This window comes from Aspergillus stella-maris (assembly GCF_047715825.1).
Source record: "Aspergillus stella-maris strain CBS 113639 unplaced genomic scaffold BDV14scaffold_5, whole genome shotgun sequence".
NCBI classification, from domain to species: domain Eukaryota; kingdom Fungi; phylum Ascomycota; class Eurotiomycetes; order Eurotiales; family Aspergillaceae; genus Aspergillus; species Aspergillus stella-maris.
The window spans coordinates 455,767-471,661 of record NW_027396799.1 but is presented as its reverse complement, the minus strand read 5'-3'; the positions used below and the strand labels follow the sequence as shown (position 1 = coordinate 471,661).

At 50.8% G+C, this 15,895-nt stretch overlaps 8 protein-coding genes across 8 annotated transcripts; 6 read left to right on the top strand and 2 right to left on the bottom strand.

Annotated features, from left to right (window-relative positions):
- Positions 1-672: 672 nt before the first annotated feature.
- On the top strand, positions 673-1,325 carry BDV14DRAFT_196194 (GPI anchored serine-threonine rich family protein; the record flags this gene model as incomplete). Its single annotated transcript, XM_073772385.1, has 2 exons — positions 673-813; positions 864-1,325. The coding sequence occupies 2 exons, from the start codon at positions 673-675 to the stop codon at positions 1,323-1,325; spliced, it is 603 nt and encodes a 200-aa protein (XP_073632334.1).
- On the top strand, positions 1,146-1,850 carry BDV14DRAFT_165789 (uncharacterized protein). Its single transcript, XM_073767376.1, has 2 exons — positions 1,146-1,642; positions 1,716-1,850. Exons 1-2 carry the CDS (start codon positions 1,508-1,510, stop codon positions 1,818-1,820), a joined length of 240 nt encoding a protein of 79 aa, XP_073632333.1. The 5' UTR covers positions 1,146-1,507; the 3' UTR covers positions 1,821-1,850.
- A 178-nt stretch (positions 1,851-2,028) lies between these two features.
- Positions 2,029-4,238, top strand: BDV14DRAFT_165786 (uncharacterized protein). The gene is made up of 2 exons (XM_073767375.1): positions 2,029-2,785; positions 2,857-4,238. The coding sequence occupies exons 1-2, from the start codon at positions 2,560-2,562 to the stop codon at positions 3,705-3,707; spliced, it is 1,077 nt and encodes a 358-aa protein (XP_073632332.1). The 5' UTR covers positions 2,029-2,559; the 3' UTR covers positions 3,708-4,238.
- Positions 4,140-8,784, top strand: BDV14DRAFT_165784 (uncharacterized protein). The gene is made up of 6 exons (XM_073767374.1): positions 4,140-4,794; positions 4,850-4,875; positions 4,928-4,979; positions 5,041-5,139; positions 5,191-5,538; positions 5,591-8,784. Exons 1-6 carry the CDS (start codon positions 4,735-4,737, stop codon positions 8,447-8,449), a joined length of 3,444 nt encoding a protein of 1,147 aa, XP_073632331.1. The 5' UTR covers positions 4,140-4,734; the 3' UTR covers positions 8,450-8,784.
- Positions 8,785-8,790: 6 nt separating this feature from the next.
- Positions 8,791-12,264, bottom strand: BDV14DRAFT_196191 (MET18/MMS19 family protein; the record flags this gene model as incomplete). Its single annotated transcript, XM_073772384.1, has 5 exons — positions 8,791-11,199; positions 11,252-11,440; positions 11,492-11,729; positions 11,799-12,072; positions 12,183-12,264. 5 exons carry the CDS (start codon positions 12,262-12,264, stop codon positions 8,791-8,793), a joined length of 3,192 nt encoding a protein of 1,063 aa, XP_073632330.1.
- A 273-nt stretch (positions 12,265-12,537) lies between these two features.
- On the top strand, positions 12,538-13,289 carry BDV14DRAFT_187317 (uncharacterized protein; the record flags this gene model as incomplete). The annotated part of the gene is made up of 2 exons (XM_073770942.1): positions 12,538-13,134; positions 13,194-13,289. The coding sequence occupies 2 exons, from the start codon at positions 12,538-12,540 to the stop codon at positions 13,287-13,289; spliced, it is 693 nt and encodes a 230-aa protein (XP_073632329.1).
- A 105-nt stretch (positions 13,290-13,394) lies between these two features.
- On the bottom strand, positions 13,395-14,662 carry BDV14DRAFT_103581 (ER membrane complex subunit EMC3). Its single transcript, XM_073765533.1, has 5 exons — positions 14,493-14,662; positions 14,391-14,424; positions 13,966-14,332; positions 13,748-13,909; positions 13,395-13,696 (listed from the first exon to the last, which is right to left on the bottom strand). The coding sequence occupies exons 1-5, from the start codon at positions 14,540-14,542 to the stop codon at positions 13,509-13,511; spliced, it is 801 nt and encodes a 266-aa protein (XP_073632328.1). The 5' UTR covers positions 14,543-14,662; the 3' UTR covers positions 13,395-13,508.
- Positions 14,663-14,805: 143 nt separating this feature from the next.
- BDV14DRAFT_196188 (signal peptidase complex subunit 2) lies at positions 14,806-15,645 on the top strand (the record flags this gene model as incomplete). The annotated part of the gene is made up of 3 exons (XM_073772383.1): positions 14,806-14,851; positions 14,961-15,259; positions 15,337-15,645. The coding sequence occupies 3 exons, from the start codon at positions 14,806-14,808 to the stop codon at positions 15,643-15,645; spliced, it is 654 nt and encodes a 217-aa protein (XP_073632327.1).
- Positions 15,646-15,895: the final 250 nt, after the last annotated feature.

Genomic DNA, 15,895 nt, shown 5'->3' with positions numbered 1-15,895 from the left:
CGAGGGTCGCAACTGCTAAAAATGCAGAATCAGCCGGAAATGGCGCCGGAGACCGTGAGGCTCCCTTCTCTTCCGGATCCGGTAATATACCCAAATCCGCAGCGAAGAGTCATCATCCCTTCCAATCAGGGTAAGAACTGGCATGATTAGCAAGAACCTCGAGTTGAGTAATTGATCCCCGGGCAGCTGTGGAATGTATTTACAGGCTTGTTCGCGAACCTTGGCAGCCGGCAGCCACAACCGCGCTTCAACATTCCTGGCGTGCATACCATCCACTGCAAGAGAATTGTTGACAGGAATGTCGTGTACTCTCACGCCACCCCTTTGTTATGTCCAGATACATGTAAATAGCTGCTGCTCGCCACTTGAGTTTTGAAAACTGAAGCAACTCCATCTCAACGGCCACGGCAGGGTAAGTAGCGAGAAGACACAGGCCCCAGTCAGTTGTATAGTTCTTTCCCCAGCTCACTCCCTCGACCGGCTGCACTCGTTCTTGCCCTTGCCTTGAGTCTCTCAGCATCTCGCCGCGACCTTTAATATTGTGATTCATCGCCCTGGGAATCTTCCTCCCAAGTCTCAATATCGTCATCTGCGCTTTTTACGTCTATTTTCATTTAGTTCAACCTCTTCTAACAGCTTTTACTTCAATTGAACATCTCATCTCTTACGAAGATGCGTTTCTTCAAGCCCCTTCTTGCTACCTGGGCATGCCTGGCCCAAGTCAGTCTAGCGGGCGTCGCGTTCACAAAGTGGCCAACAACCATCTATACCGGAGAGCCAGCCACATTGAACTGGAAAGGCGACCCGAACCTCGTAAGAACCATAGTCCTGAAGTGCAATCAACTCATGCTAACCCTTCAAAGCCAGCAACCATCACCCTGCGACAAGGCCCCTCCGGTAACCTCAAGACCCTCAAAGTCCTCACCGATCAAGGGACAGGAGGCACGTTCACATGGGCCCCCGAAGCCACCCTTCCCCCCGGTTCCGATTATGCTTTTCAGATTGAACAGGATGGTGGCATCAACTACTCTGGCCTTGTAACGCTCGCTACCAAGCCCGGCGAGGAACCTGTGGCATCAGCACCAGCGACTTCAAGCTCACCCCGCCCGTCAGACAGTGCTCCTCCTCTCGGTGGGGAGAGACCGAGTGTTCAGCATGGCAACAACGGCTATATCCCAACCCTGAACAGTCCTTCTTCCCGGTTCAACATGACTTCGGGCAAGAGCGCAGTACAGTCACCGACCAGCGATGCCGTCACTTTCAGATATCTTTCTCCTGAGATGGCACTCATTCTTGTGGCTACCGTCGCCTTTTTTGCTGCTTGAAATCATAAAAAAAGAACATCGCCTCTTTGCCCCATGCAACGACTGATCGAATAACACAAAACAGCCGGACGAAAGGCGGACGAACAACGCTGGTCAGTCACACTGTATGGGCTGGGGCTGCATCGGAGATATCTATATGGAGTTCCTGGCGATATTGTTGGCGAGCTTAGACCGTTTATTTTATGTATCGTTGGGCCGTGGTGGATTGGCTTTACTTTTTTATTCTGCACTCCGTACGTCGTTGGCGCGTCGCCTGTGTTCGCTCCACTCGCGCTGTCCGAAACCTGGAAGCAAGGGAAACCCTTTCAGATGCATACCTCTTATGTATTAGCACAGTCTCATCGAGAAAAAAAAAAAAAAGAACCAATTCTTAACCACAAAGCGTCTCACCATAACCGGAACAGACTTGGTAGGCCTCGGCGGTGCCCTTTGTGTCTGGAGGGTTGCCTTGTCTGGGTTTCATTGTCTCTGATCCAATCTCATGTCAGATTGTGAGCGCCCTGTCACAAAGGCTGCAGAGACACTCTGAACAGTCTGATGTGATTGGTGGTTCTATAATTATTTGCAGATTATTCAGAGTTGTGGCACTTGACGGCAGTAAGTATATCATCGCCGCATTGACCAGTCCCGCTTTCTCCCCCTCGACAACCCTCCTTTACTTCTCTCCTGACATTGTCTTTTTCTTATATATATATATATATATATATATATATATATGCGCTTTATTGCTCAAAGCACAATAATTTCATTCAGTTCAACCATACAAACTTCAGTACCTCATCATTTGCATATTACTCTTGTCCTCAAAGTAAGTCCACCTCCGCGGCAGACCGTCCTTCCCACCGCAATTTGATGTCTCGGCAATCTTAGCCCATGCATCCTAACTAAGCGCGATACTAATAACATCATCCTGACAGTAAACCCAAAACAATAATTCTCCTGCCGCGGATCTTTCTTTATCAGGCCCCGGTTTCTTTGGTATGATTTCTCTGCCCTTTATATGCCCACAATCCTTCTTTCACTCGCTCTTTGCCTCACTTTGAGAACCTTTAATGTCGGCCGTGTCGGAGCTGGAGCGCGACCACGGGGCGTACTGCCATTGGCATCACCATAAAAGCACCTGCTCGCCTTTGCGCCCGACCGAGTCCCTATTCTATTTACCGTCTGGATGCCCCAGTTTGGTCAATTGCGCCCCCCTCGTCGTTGTTGAAATCGAATTTCACCAACCCCCGTCATGCCGAGCATAGCTCGATTCGGCCGGCCCAAAAAGTCACCCAAGTCAGAATCCGAGAATGCTAACTCTGCGACCAATGGGTCTGCTACTTCAGGTCCCTTTCGAGCTCCCCGTATCAGTTTGCCCTATGTCGAGACGGAATTGAACATGACCCAGCACAATGGACTGTTCGAGGTGGATTCTCCTGAGCAACAATTCGACTCGGGGGTTGCGGAGACTACAATAGGTTGGCCGACCCCGATCGCCTCGTTGTCGAGGTCAATTGACAATCTGCTAACACAAAATTTTTCTTTATAGAAGCATCGAGCCCACCGCCGAGCCATAGCAACGGTTTCTCCCCTCCTACAAATCATCTCCCTACAAACGGCGATGCGACAACAACGGAATGGTCCTCTGCTGTCGGTCACGCTGCCACAGGCAAGTCAGGACGTGTCATACACAATCTACAAGAAGATATCGCGCGCCTGACTCGCGAGTGCAGCGTTTACCGGTCGCGCGCAGAGGAAACACAACGGACGAATGAAGCATTCAAGACCCAGGTGCAGAACATGACCGATCGTCTCCAGAACCTCGAACACTCGCACGAAATGAGTTTACATTCGCTTTCGCGCAAAGAGAAAAAGATTGAGGAATTGCGGGTTGAGATCCAAAGTGAACGCGATAGGCGACAGCAAGCGGAGGATGAAAAAACGAGATTCCGACAATTGATGGACGAGGCACAAGACGACTTTCACTCGAAGTGCGCCGAGCTGCAAGAGATCGCCCATCATGCACAAACCCAGTATGATGTGCTGGCAAAATCTGGACAACGGGAACGCGCAGATCTGCAGCGCAGGCTGAAGAGCATACGCGATGATATCAACGCCATGAAAACCAAATACGATAAGGCGAGCTCGCAAATAGACCAATTGGACTCTAACATGGCTCAGAAGGATCGGGAACTCGAACGAGCCAAAGAGAACTTCGAGGCACTGTTCAAGCAGTACGAAGACTACAAACGAGCGCATGATGGCGAAGTGAGAGACTTGATTGAGCAAGGTCAGCAAGGCGAGACAAAGTTCAACGCTGCCCTCGCATCACTGAAAGAAGCCGAGGGGCAGATGAAATGGGTCTTACAGGTCAAACGCGAGGTCAACGATGCCGAATGAGCGGGCCCCTATGCAGCAACATGCCCCAACGCGTTCCAACCAATCCGAGTTCCTCGCAATACATAGCGAAGTGCCTGGTGTCAACCCGACGTCGGCGCTGTCGAATCTACTCATCTAATCTAGCGTCAGCGTCGAGCGAAGCATATAAACGGCGATTTTGGATCTCCCGAGGTTACGTTGCCCCGTGAGACTGTACATTAACAACGGTTTGCCATGTCTTTATTCGTTTCATTCGCTGCGTTTGGCATGGCTTGGAGTTCGGGACTTCTGATACCCTGGGAGATATAGACGAGTGTTCCTTTTGCTGTTGTCCAGCTATGGTGCACTACTTACAACAATGACTAAACTTAATAGAGTTCCCTGAATGTATTGAGTTGAGTTGATTTGAGTTGAATATTCCCTTGCGGGCCATGACAACGTGACTCGTGCTGTGTTCTTGTTTTACTGCATCTGCAGCAGCAGCTGTTGTCCTTTTCCCCTGTTCTCTTCCTCTTCCTCTTCCTCTTCCTCTTATTTTCTTTTTCTAGTGACGGCTGCGTGCAGGAACACTGTTTGCTTCTGGCTTCTGCTTCAGTCATCGTTGAGTCTCTTCTTTCATTCACAAGACACGTTGCTCCCATGTATCACTCCAGAGCATGTTACTGCGCTGGTTAAGCTGGCATGGCAACGGTCTCTATTGTGGCGAATATAATCCTGGTCATTTCCGGGGCCTCCTCCTGGGCCGCTTCCTCTTTCTGCACTCTCATCTCCGTCCCGTCTCCCTCTCGTCTTCCTGCTCTTCTGCATTATCTTCAGCCCACAACCAACACAGTACCTACCTTGGGTCTCACACTATTTCGACTTTGTTCCCGAGATTACCTTGTCTTTCTGTGCTCTTGCACACCTTCTCTTCCACCTGCACCCGGTCTCGGCTTTTTGAGCTGGGCACCTGCCTCGACTGCGTCAAGGTACGCGTTGTTGGGCCCTGGACATCCTGTACCGTTCATTCGACCCCGGACAGTTAGCGAAGTCGAGATTCCTCGCTACGATGGATCTACTCAACCAAAGACTGACGTTCGCGTGTATGTGGGCGTTCGAAGAAGTCGGCGTAAGCTATCATCAAACACTGCAACTCTCAATCTCAATTGACGGCCATCTTTTAGGTTCAAGAGCTCGAAAATGAATTTTTGTATGCTTTGCAATCTGCTTCCTCCTCATTTTACTAACAATCATGTCTGTAGCCATCACATTCCTCAAGCAGAATGCGTCTGCGACTACTCGAGCAATGATCAGGTAAGCTTCCAATCCGGGCACAATATTGACTTCTCATGCTCACGACTGCGTCCTCTTTAAGGTTCTCGTCATCAGGGGAAAACTGGATGGGCTGTTGGACCCAATCTCGGCAATGATTTCTTCTTTCATCGAAAAGCAGGAGAACAATGATTTCCTTGACGTGAGTTTGCTGCGACCTTCTGGCCTGAGGCAAATGCTTACTAGCGTCCAGAGCCCTAGACTTCGCGCCTTGGACTTTCTAGCGACTGTTCATGATACCTCTCCCACCATAGGAGACTCCGATGCAGAACAGAACGAAGGATTACTGTCTCTAAGTGATGAGTCCGCAACAATGCTTCTGCATCCACAATCCAGAGTAACGAAGTTCTGGTTTTCAACGACTGGCGGTGCCGGCTGCTTTGCTACGAACAATTTTCGTGACATACGGGATGAAATTGCCAATCGTACCAGGACTGAGATTATCGTCGCAGATGATCTCAAGGGTCTTCAGGTCTCGGGGGCAACCGAAAATAGTGTCAACGATGCATTGGCGAAACTTGATCTGATTCAGAAACCATTGGTATGCACTCCATTCACTATCCTTTTTATTCAGAAGCTAATTGCCTTTGCAGTCTTATCTGGACTACCCGAATGTCAGCAACATTGATGTCGATCGAGCACAACGGGGCACCCGCTTGAGAGTAAAGCCCTACGACATGATCACCATGGACGCTGCTTCCCGTTTACTAGAAGTCGCTGGTCTGGGTCAGATGTTCGTTACTTTATCATATTTCTTCAACGAAGATACTCAGCTGTGGGAGCCTCAAGGAAACTTGGTTCAACCTGGGTCGTGCGCCAGTGAGAACAAGACCTCTCGGATCTTGAATGATTTCGTATTCCGAGGAATTGGAGTCGGGGACGAGTTCGCTGAGATGGAACCGGAAATGGTCGCGTATTCTGTTGAGATGCAGTCGCTAACCTTGAGGTCCGAAGCTGGTCATCCTTATCTGTCACCGGAGAAGGCAAGCCAGGTCAAGCGCTGGGTCCATGATGGTCCGAAGACAGAAGCAAGTGGAGAGACTGAGAAGTCTGGAGATGTTGTTTGCTCGCAGACTCAGCTTCCGGTTGCCGTTAATCCCAGATTGGACGGCAAGAAAGTGCCCAGGATCAAGATGCGACGACCAGCCGTCCCCAAGCCCCCGATGTTCGATATTGCCCCTTCTCATACTCAGCATGAATCAAAGGGTGTCCAGTCAAGCAATGTGCCTAACCAGAAACGCTGGGTCATCCCGTACCAGCCTGGCTCCAGTAGCCCGCCGAATCTTCAAGCTTCACCTGATAAAAACAAAGAATTTATCAACGACTACAACATTCCTAATACTACCGTCGACCAATGCTCCACAATCACGTCTAAACCTTATGGTAACAGTAAAGAGACAGAGCAAGCCACGGTTCTCCCACACTCAGCGCTCATCCCCCAGACAAATGCTGCCTGTAAACCCTTCAGCAAAGCCGTTACTACTAGACCTCAAATAAAACAAAACACCCTAGTTGATATCGGAACGTCAGTGAATAACCTTAGCTCCAGTCATTTGACTTTTCTGTTCAGTACCCCTGCACTTGTGCCAGACCAGCCATCGCTTAGCAGCGGGGACTGTTCACTTGCTGGCACTGGAAGTGGGCAATCCAACACGGCTAGTGATGTGCTCAATACTCAGTCTGATGGCCCGGGTGTCTCTGGGACCGCCCACTCCGATGATTCGGCGAGCGACCCAGGACATCTGTATGATGCTTCGTCCAGCAGTGGAGTTTGTCCAAGCCAGACGGCTAAACTTCAAAATCTGACTTATGCATACAAGAGTCTGTCAGATTTAATGGTGTCCAATGCTACTGGCAGGCCACGCCAGCGTACAGGCGCGTATAACAAGATACTTGAAAGACAAATCATCGGAGACCTCGAACGTGGTCAGAGACCGGAAACTCTAGCGTCAGTCGATGAAGTCAAAAGCCGAAAGTATCACCGGACCATGGGGCAGAAGGCAGGAAAGCAGATTTCTAAGTCGAAAGCAAAAGCCGCTGCAAAGCAGGCTACATTGAATGAGCTTTGGGGTGAGCCGAAAACCAGAAAGCCGTCTGCGTTGGGTTCGAAATCTGCGACAACTGCTGAACCTGCTCGCAACAGACACTCCCAGCGGCAGCAGACCGCATATGTTGACGAAGACGTTAAACGGGTGTTTGAAGTGATAAATCCGACGCTCGAAGCAGCTGAAGCATGCCCCGGCAACCTCACGTTTGACTTGCAATTCGGCCTAATTATTACACCGATACTACCAAAGACTTTCAGGGACGGTTTGATGTCTCGGGCGGAATGGTCGAAGTTATTCCAACCACGATCAGGTATTGCCGCGCCAACGACGAAGTTTATCGACAGACTCACCGTCTGCGGCGCTGAGCTCGATCACATCGTCGACCTCAAAACCAGCAAAGCTCAGGGCAAGACCAGGATGTTCGAGCAAGCTCCCAGCGAGCGTGATATCAGCTATGAGCTTCATTGTCGAGTTCGAACAGACAAGCTGCTCATCATCGTCATTGACGAGCAAGGGGGTTATATGATTCGAAACCCGAAGTCTGTACTTGGAGCAGTCAACATGCACTTTCCTGGGCAAGTCTGGGACGCGAGAGCAGTGGTGGGCGTAACCCTTCCTTATCGATCTGATTCTTATCCGGAGTTCGAGGAAGTGGCCAAATACCTGGTCGATCACCTCTGGATTCCAGCAGAGAGACAAATCCGCATGCACATGGCACTTCCCAAGGGAGCGAAAGTGGCAATTGAGAAAGCGTTTGTGAAACGCTGTGCTCGTCATCCTTACGTTCGTGCAGATCAGCCTACGAGCGATTTAAAGGGATCCGAAAGCGCCAACATTCTTCTTCAAGTGACCGAAGTACAAGACCTTTTCATCGGCATTAAAGCTCAACAGTCGCCTGATATTCAGCATGTGAGAGCCCGATACAGCACCAGTGACGACATGGTCGAGAATGGAAAGGTTTGGTATGAGCTTTCGCTCGTCAGCTCCGCGGTCGAGACAATCCTGAAAGCCAATGCTTCCCTTGAAGTGGGAGAACGCACTAAGGAATGGCGCAGCAGTGATCTTTTCGGGGACGCAGCAGCTTCTCTTACTGGTCAACCAGCTGACTCGCCCAAGAGTTCCATCGCAGTTGCTATTGGCAATACAGGAATAGCCGATATGCTGCAAGTAGCTAAAGCAGTGGTCGAGAAGATGGACAACGTCGGTGCCTGCAATCGTGGCCCACTGTCACCCTGTATGCAGGTAGCAGTGGTCAAGCCTCAGGCCAACAATGGAAGGAGTTTCGACGAGCTGGAGAGCGTCAAGGAGGTGGAAAGCGTGGCAGTGAGGGTGAAACCTAGCCCAGTCGACGAGAAAGCTGCCAAACAGGAGGAAGTTGAGCAAGCGGAGAAAGCCTACTGGTGAGCTCGGCAGCGTTGAGAAGAGTCCTTGGGCAACTGGCTTCTTAGTTCTTATGAACACTGTTTGATGTACAAGGTTGAAGTGAAAAAAACTTCGAAGAGGATTGTCATCGTTTTAATCTAGCGAACGAAAAAGCACAAAAGTTGTTTCGACTTGATCGCAGTCGCTCGATATAATGGTTCTACCCAAATAGTGTCGTCAACGGAATGTATGCTTGACTTTGAAACCGAAGATCTACTTCAAAAACAACCTCTAAAACAAAGTAACAACGCTCTAACTAGATACATATATCTATCATTCAATAAAACATCCCTTTTTATTCTCCTAAATCACCCCTTATCAAACTAATCCTCCTCCTCTTCACCCCCCTCAACCCCCCTCAGCCAAGCCCCCCTAGCATCAACAGCCGCCTTCCTAACATCTCTCTTCGGATCATCAAGCACGAATCCCAACCGTCTAAGAACCTCCTTCCTCACACTCAACAACGGCGACAACTTCCCTCTCGCCGCAACAGCAGGAGCCCCCTCCGCGTTCGCAGGCGGCTGCGCAAGTAAATAAAGGCACCGAAGCGCATCAACCCTTAACCTCGGCGGGTTCGCGCCCTTAGGTGTGTTCGAGGACGTATTCAGGAGCCGAATTACGAGCGACGAGACGTGCCCGCAAGAGTCGATTACGCTGACGCCCGATTCGCGGATTATGACGGAGAGGGTTTGGAGCGTTGCGGTGCGGACGGCTGTGCTGTCTGCTGTGGAGGCCTTCGTGGTGTACGGTTGGAGGTCCAGTGATTGCAGGAGGAGCGGGAGGAGAGTCGGGAGTTCGGGCATGACGAGGGTTGGTTGGATTGTGGAGAGGATGCCGGATAGGGCTGTTAGGTGGGCTGGTTTGATGTGCGTTCCTGCTCCTGCGGCGTCCACTGATGGTTCAGAGGCGTTGTTCGCAACGTTGATTTCCCGGATCTTAGAGGAGATCAGCGGGGTAAGGGTCGTGAAGACGCGCTGCTTCGATAAGAGGCGAATATTCGCGCCGTTTGTGGGGGTGAGGACGTCGTCGTCTCGGAGGAGGATAGCGAAGGAGCGGGAGGCCGCTGTGCTTGTTTGCTCTGAGGGTGAGGAGAGGAGGGAGAGGAGCGACGTGAGAATTTGTGTTGTTGATGGTGCGAGACGGAGAATGAGGGCTTTGGAAAGCCAGAAGATTGTTTTGATAGTCTCGGGTGTTACCGGGGTGGAGGGGTCAATGGGAAGAAGGGAGTTGAGGAGGTCAGTCGCAACGCTGAGCTCGGTCTTGGGTAGGAATTTGTTCACGACTAGGGCGATGTGGCGGAGGAGGGCGAGCTGTATTGCTGCTGAGGACTCTGTTGTGGAGAGGTTGACGAGAATGGAGAGGAGCTCAGCTGTGTTGGGAGTTGGGAGGGCAGAGTCTGCGGGAAGAGCTGCGAGAAGATACGTGGAGAGAATCAGTGTACGCCGCTGGTCTTCCGACGAGGACCCTGCGGAGGGAACAGGCTGGAAGTCAGATGCGAACAAGGTGTAGATGTTCGGTGCAAGCTGATCCTGTTTGGATCGTGGGAGCGACCTCACGATGAGGTTGCACAGCCGGCCCAGAATGTCCAGGACACCGGCGTCGCAGAGAATGCGGTTCTTGGTTGTTCCTGAAGCTGCTGCTGCGGTGTTCTTGCACATGCTCACTACTAGCTGCTCGTAGTACATGTCCAGAGCAGGGTCACCCTCCAGTTTCCTTTGGTTCATGACGTAGAAGATTGTCAGAAGGATCGCCCTTGGGTAAGCCGCAGAAGAAGTCTCTGGCTGCTCTTTCTGCAGCAAGAGGTTAAGCTTGGTCAGCATCCGACGTACAAGTGTCTCAAAGATGGCCTTTTCGATACTGATCTGCGCCAGAATCTCAAGTGTAGGTAGATAGCTGGTGTCGGTGCCATCGTCGAAGTCAGGGAGAGTAGCCACGAAGGCCGGGAATGTGATGTCCATGATGAGACGCGGTTTGTGCTTCGAGATCTCAGCAAGGGCGGCAATGGCTTCCTTTTTCAGGTCATCGCGTCCGACAGACTCTTCTTTTAGGAGGATTTCGTTGAGATACTGCACGAAGAGACCGATCTCTGATTCATGGAAGTAGCCGCGGAGGACTGATAGGCGTAGAAAACCTTTGAGAGCAGAAATGCGGAATGAGACTTCTTCTTTGACAGTACCCATCAAAGCCTGGCCGAAGATCTCAGAAAATTGGTCTCTGAACTCTTCTAGAGGGTTCTCAGCGGTCACTTCTGGGCTCCGACTCGTCCATTCCCCGAAGACTGTGATCGCAGATTCGAAGAGCAGCGTGAGGGTTTCCAATAGGGCACGTTGTTTCGTGATGCCATCGGCACCCTGGTAGAGGGTCAAAAGAGGCGCAACAATGACCTGCACAAGCAAGGTAAAAGAGGCTGTGGAGGCCTCTGAGACGGCCTTCAGGATCTGCTGGGCGGGTTTGGCCTGTTTCTGCTGAGGCTCACGTAGTTGCTCATTGCATTCTTTGGTAATAGGTCGCAGGTACTGAGCAAGAGGCAACTGATCGGAGATTTGCGTTACGCCCTCGGACAGACGCTTTGCGATATCATGCAGAGCCTTGAGAGAGAGATCGGAGAGAAATTCTTCCTGGGCGTTGAGAATCTCGAACTTGAGAGTCTCCCATATTGTGATGGAGTGTGTGGACACAGTATCAGGGCTATATGAGTTAATGCAGGCGATTAAAGCATTGAGTGCATCTTTCTTGAGGTTTGTTAGAATCTGGACGGTGTTGAACCAGTGCACATGAGCTTACCTTGACGTTCTGGGAGGTCGAATCCAGCTTGTCCAACAATGAAGGGATAGAATGAGGGGCAAACAGACTCGTTGACGAGATGCAGTCCTGCAAGCGGTCCTTCAGATCCTGCGCAGTGATGCCATAGGGATCATTGGGCGGTGGTCGGAACGTGATGGGGAAGTAGTTGTAGGCGGAGTCGAATAGCATCTTTCTCAGTTAGTTATTATACCAACACCATCAACGCGAATCAGAACCTACCTCTACATAGTTCGAGATATCCCATTCTACCATGATCACCTTCAAGATAGAGAACACCAGCATAAGGTTACGCGGGTCCTTCTCGCCCGTCATAAGGTCCACCGTCCCAACAAGAGAAGTATCACCCAGATCATGCAGGACAGAGCGGTGGTTCGACATCAATTCGTTGAGCAATTGGTAGACTTGGAATCTCTGGGACTGCGCACGGGACTGCAGAGTGCTGAAGTTCTCGAAGAGCCTGTATACGAAATGTCAGCCCTAGCCCAGGCAGTTAATCGCATGAGAACAGCGCGCCAGCAGCACTCACGCTCTCGCCAATTCCTCCGCCATCTCCTTCGTAAACCTATCCAGCTTCTGCAGCGCCTCGAGACCCGTAACAGCACCCGCATCTTCAATTCGATCACAGAAGAACGTCGTCAGGACCTGCACCTGCTGCCTCTTAAGGAACTTCGGCGGCAGCGCCTTGATCACCGCAGTCAAATAGGACACGGCCTTGCCGCGGAGTAGCGGGTCTTCGTCATTGATATATTCGCCCAGCGATTGTACAATTTCAACGAGTGTCATCTTTTTGTTTTCGATATCTATCCATCACCCAAACAACAGTGTTAGCGCAGGGTGTTCCTCGAGTATCCTCCCATGGAGGGGCATCGTATCGCCGATACGTTCCGCATTAGCAAGGGCACCACTTTACCTTGAGCAACTCGCTCGGCAATCTGCCTAGCTTCCTGCTTGTCATGGTCGACGACCAGCATGAACGTCTGCAAGGCCGACATCTTGCGTATCAACCCTAGCAACGATGCAAGAGAGCAATTGGCGCGGTCATGAATTTTGTGGTGCCCGCTGCTCTCTCTCCAAATGCCCTTATCGATATTCGTCACGTGCGACAACATCCCACTGTTCTCCGCGGAATCACGTGTGGGTGCGCAGCGTGGGCTATTCCGTAGAGGTGTTGCGTCATGGTAATCCAGCCGACACGACTGGTCTACTACGCAATCTGCATCAGGAAAGAAAGACAGCCTCCGTCTGTCCATCCTGTTAGTTTGACGATGCGGCAGTTCACAGTCTCTGTAGCTGCTTTTCTACTTTGCTTATTCTGTACTTTGTCTACGGCGTGGGGTTTCCCTTCTCTATCTCTCCGCAAGCGTATCCCGCAACCGTTACTTAACAATAACGCTCATACACGCGAGAAGCGAGGCCTGCAAGACTTCGAGGGTATAAAGGAGTGGCTAAGCACGCAGCAACCACTGCGCGAAGAAGCTATGGCCTCCAGCAACAATGAACCCATAATCTCAGATGTCCTGCCGAAAACCCGCGGCATCAACATCTTCGCCTCACTCACGCGACAGTTCGAGTCCGTCGAGAGCCGGCTGAATGATGCCTCGCAGAATGTAACGGTTCTTGCGCCCCGCAATAGTGCTATCCAAGACCTTCCGCGCAAGCCGTGGGAGAACCCCAGTGACTATGAGCAGTTCGGGGAGATGAACGCTTATGAAGGTGGTGAGGGGCAAGATCGGGCGAAGCGTAACCTTGAGCGGTTTGTCTTTGCTCATGTTGTTACGCAGAGTCCTTGGAAGGAGGGTGAGGAAGCGGAGACGCTGGGTGGGGATAAGTTGAAGTGGAGGAAGGATGGGGATAATATATTCGTGAGTATCTCTTTGACTTCTCGCTAGAAGGAATGCAGTTACTGACTGAAAGTATCAAGATTGAGCCAAGCGGTATCCGGGTTGACAGCATTGCCGAGCAAGTTGCGAACGGCGAGGTCTGGGTTCTCTCCGGCGTTATCAACTATTCTTCATGATTCGCATCGGTGTATGACTTGTTTATTCTTGTGACATGATTCTGTTAATGACCCCAGCGTTTCAATAAATCATTTTAATCATTTTCTACATAAAAAGAGTAGAGGTTTAAATGCGTAACCATAATCTTTGATTCTATCCCGCGATACGCGGACTATATCAAGATACCTAAAAACCCCAGTCTTGGGATCCCAAGACTGAGCTCAGAATATCTCCACCAATTATTGGGCAGCGCCATACTTGCGCAGAACTCTCTCCTCGACGCCATCGAGGATGCAGAAGTGTTCAAACACCTCAAGGTTCTCGGCCTCATTCAGGTACATCTTGTGCGGGTCCTGTCCAGGCTGGAAGGGGTTGGCAGCTGCTGCAGGGTTCATACCACCCATTTGCTGAGCCATTTGGTTGGCAGCTAATCGAATCATTAGCCATGGTTACTCTGAAAACGGGAAAGAGAGCTCACCGTTATCGCTGCCCAAAATGAATCCAAAAACAGATTGCAGACCGAACAAGTTCAGGAAGTACCAAGAGAGACTCGACACCCATCTGACATCCAAATCACGAGTCATGACACCAGATTGCAGCATCGACTTGAAGCGGATCGTAAGAGGGAATGGGAGTTTCACTAATCACAACTCGTTAGCATCCACTACCACACAAATGTTCAATCAGGCAACAAACAAATCACGAATCCAGAGAAGAACGCGTTGATCCAGCTCATGATCAGAGTTTGCGGGATCATCATCATCATGTTCCCCTTCATCATGCCCATCATACCCTCCATAGCCGCAGGATCCGACATGGGGTTAGCCGGGGGCTGGCCGCGGTTGTTGGGGTCCTTGAGGAAAGCGCCATTTTGGAAGCCAGTGACGAGGTAGTTCTTTCGCATTTCGAAGGCCTCTTTGGAGAGCACGGCGGGAGCATGGTTACGCAGGTTGACGGCGCGGAAGAGGGAGAGGCGCTCGCGGGATTCGGCCAGGGTTGCAGCTGGCTTGGGCGGGGAGTTCATCAAGACGGTGGCATAGTGGCGGAGCATACCAGTCAGGATCTATTAGTAGACCGTTAGCATTGAGCTTTTGATGACTGTTTATGGAAACAATTCTTACCATGACAACGGAGATAGGAATCAAGATCCAGTAGCTGCGGTTCGGTCAGTCTCTCCTTTGACGGTGCAAGGTTAGAGACGCAAGAATAGAGATTGAACTTACAAGAGAGCTGGATCCCTAAGGATCGTCTGCTCTACACCTTGTAGAGCCATGATGTCTAGGATGAGGGGACCAGATGCAAGCTGTATCGAGCTGGTGGTGTCAGAGACCTTGAAGTGCTGGGGATCCCCACAAGAACCGACAAGGCGGCGGACATCCAAGCCAAAAGTACTGCCGCTTTAGCTCCGAAAGGGACAGCTCGCCGCAACTCTTAGCTGCAGTTACATACCACGTCGCGAAATTATTAACTTCTGTATTCTCACTCACTCTTTGTATCCAAATTTTGACATTCTTTCTGAACACTGCAACTTTCATCATGGCTTCAGAAACCGCACCAAAGGTGCCCGTCTACTCTCAAAATGGTGCGCTCGTCCCCACGCCTACATCTAGATCTACATACAACAATCTACAACAACACCCTCTCACCACATAGCAAAGTCAAACGAAGCTAACCACACTGACTACCTCCAGACCTCAAATCAACCACAGACGACGCTCTAGCACCCTACTTAACAACCCTCCCAAAGCCATACACCTTTAAAGAAGACCACTTCAAAACAAACGTGCGCTTCGTCGTCGGATACGCGGCCGTCGCAATCGCCGCATTCACATTCTATGCAGACCGCAGACTCCACTGGGAGGCGACAAGGTCACCTTGGGTCCTTGCGGCGGTGGGGTCATACTTTGTTCTGAACACGATATTCACGTATTGGATTTGGGGTGTTGAGGGCTCTGAGATCTTTCGGGGACGGAGGGCGACTGGGGAGGTGGTATGTTTCTTCTTATCCTTCTCTCTTCTATTTAACATGGTTTCGTAAAGGCATGAGCTAATGCGACTCGGGAACAGATCTCAATCAGCTCAGACGTGGAAAGGAACTCGCCAATCTACACGCTAAACATCCAGTACAAAGCTGTATCCGGTGCGATTCTGGAGGAGAAGGAGATTGAGAAGCCGTTTACGGATTGGTTCTCTGCGGACGGGACGTTCCATCCGGAGCCTCTGCGCAAGTGGCTTGCGAAGGAGATTAACATATTGAGCTTGGCTGCTCAGGAGACTGAGGTGAAGACTGGCGGTGTTGCGAGCGTTGTTGGCGTTTTGGGGGTCGAGAGCAAGGACAAGGGCAAGGGGGCGAAGGGTACGACGAAGCGGAAGTAGGTATCCCGGTGATTGAATGCGTATTCGTGTTATCATTGAGGAATTGGGGTCGTGTCTATTCATATTCTCGCAGAAGCCAGCTTCATGGCTCAGGTACTCTTTAGGTAGGAACATGGCGTTTGTAAAGTCATTCGGTTAGCATCAAAAGAGGGAATATAAAGCATAGGTATGGAAATGAAAGCTTGACATCATAAACAAGGGAAATCTAAATTCGAATGCGCTCTAAATAGTATGACATTTTATCGCTGAG

Bases quoted from the DNA above. Each gene is read 5' to 3' on its own strand.
- BDV14DRAFT_165789 (XM_073767376.1), top strand. From the start codon at position 1,508: ATGTATCGTTGGGCCGTGGTGGATTGGCTTTACTTTTTTATTCTGCAC. The intron at 1,643-1,715 runs CTCTTATGTATT...AAAGCGTCTCAC, and splicing joins AAACCCTTTCAGATGCATAC to CATAACCGGAACAGACTTGG.
- BDV14DRAFT_165786 (XM_073767375.1), top strand. From the start codon at position 2,560: ATGCCGAGCATAGCTCGATTCGGCCGGCCCAAAAAGTCACCCAAGTCA. The intron at 2,786-2,856 runs GTTGGCCGACCC...TTTTCTTTATAG, and splicing joins GGTTGCGGAGACTACAATAG to AAGCATCGAGCCCACCGCCG.
- BDV14DRAFT_165784 (XM_073767374.1), top strand. From the start codon at position 4,735: ATGGATCTACTCAACCAAAGACTGACGTTCGCGTGTATGTGGGCGTTC. The intron at 4,980-5,040 runs GTAAGCTTCCAA...GTCCTCTTTAAG, and splicing joins ACTACTCGAGCAATGATCAG to GTTCTCGTCATCAGGGGAAA. The intron at 5,539-5,590 runs GTATGCACTCCA...TTGCCTTTGCAG, and splicing joins ATCTGATTCAGAAACCATTG to TCTTATCTGGACTACCCGAA.
- BDV14DRAFT_103581 (XM_073765533.1), bottom strand. From the start codon at position 14,542: ATGGCTCTACAAGGTGTAGAGCAGACGATCCTTAGGGATCCAGCTCTC. The intron at 14,333-14,390 runs GTAAGAATTGTT...GTCTACTAATAG, and splicing joins TTCCTATCTCCGTTGTCATG to ATCCTGACTGGTATGCTCCG. The intron at 13,910-13,965 runs GTTTGTTGCCTG...AGTTGTGATTAG, and splicing joins CTTCTCTGGATTCGTGATTT to TGAAACTCCCATTCCCTCTT.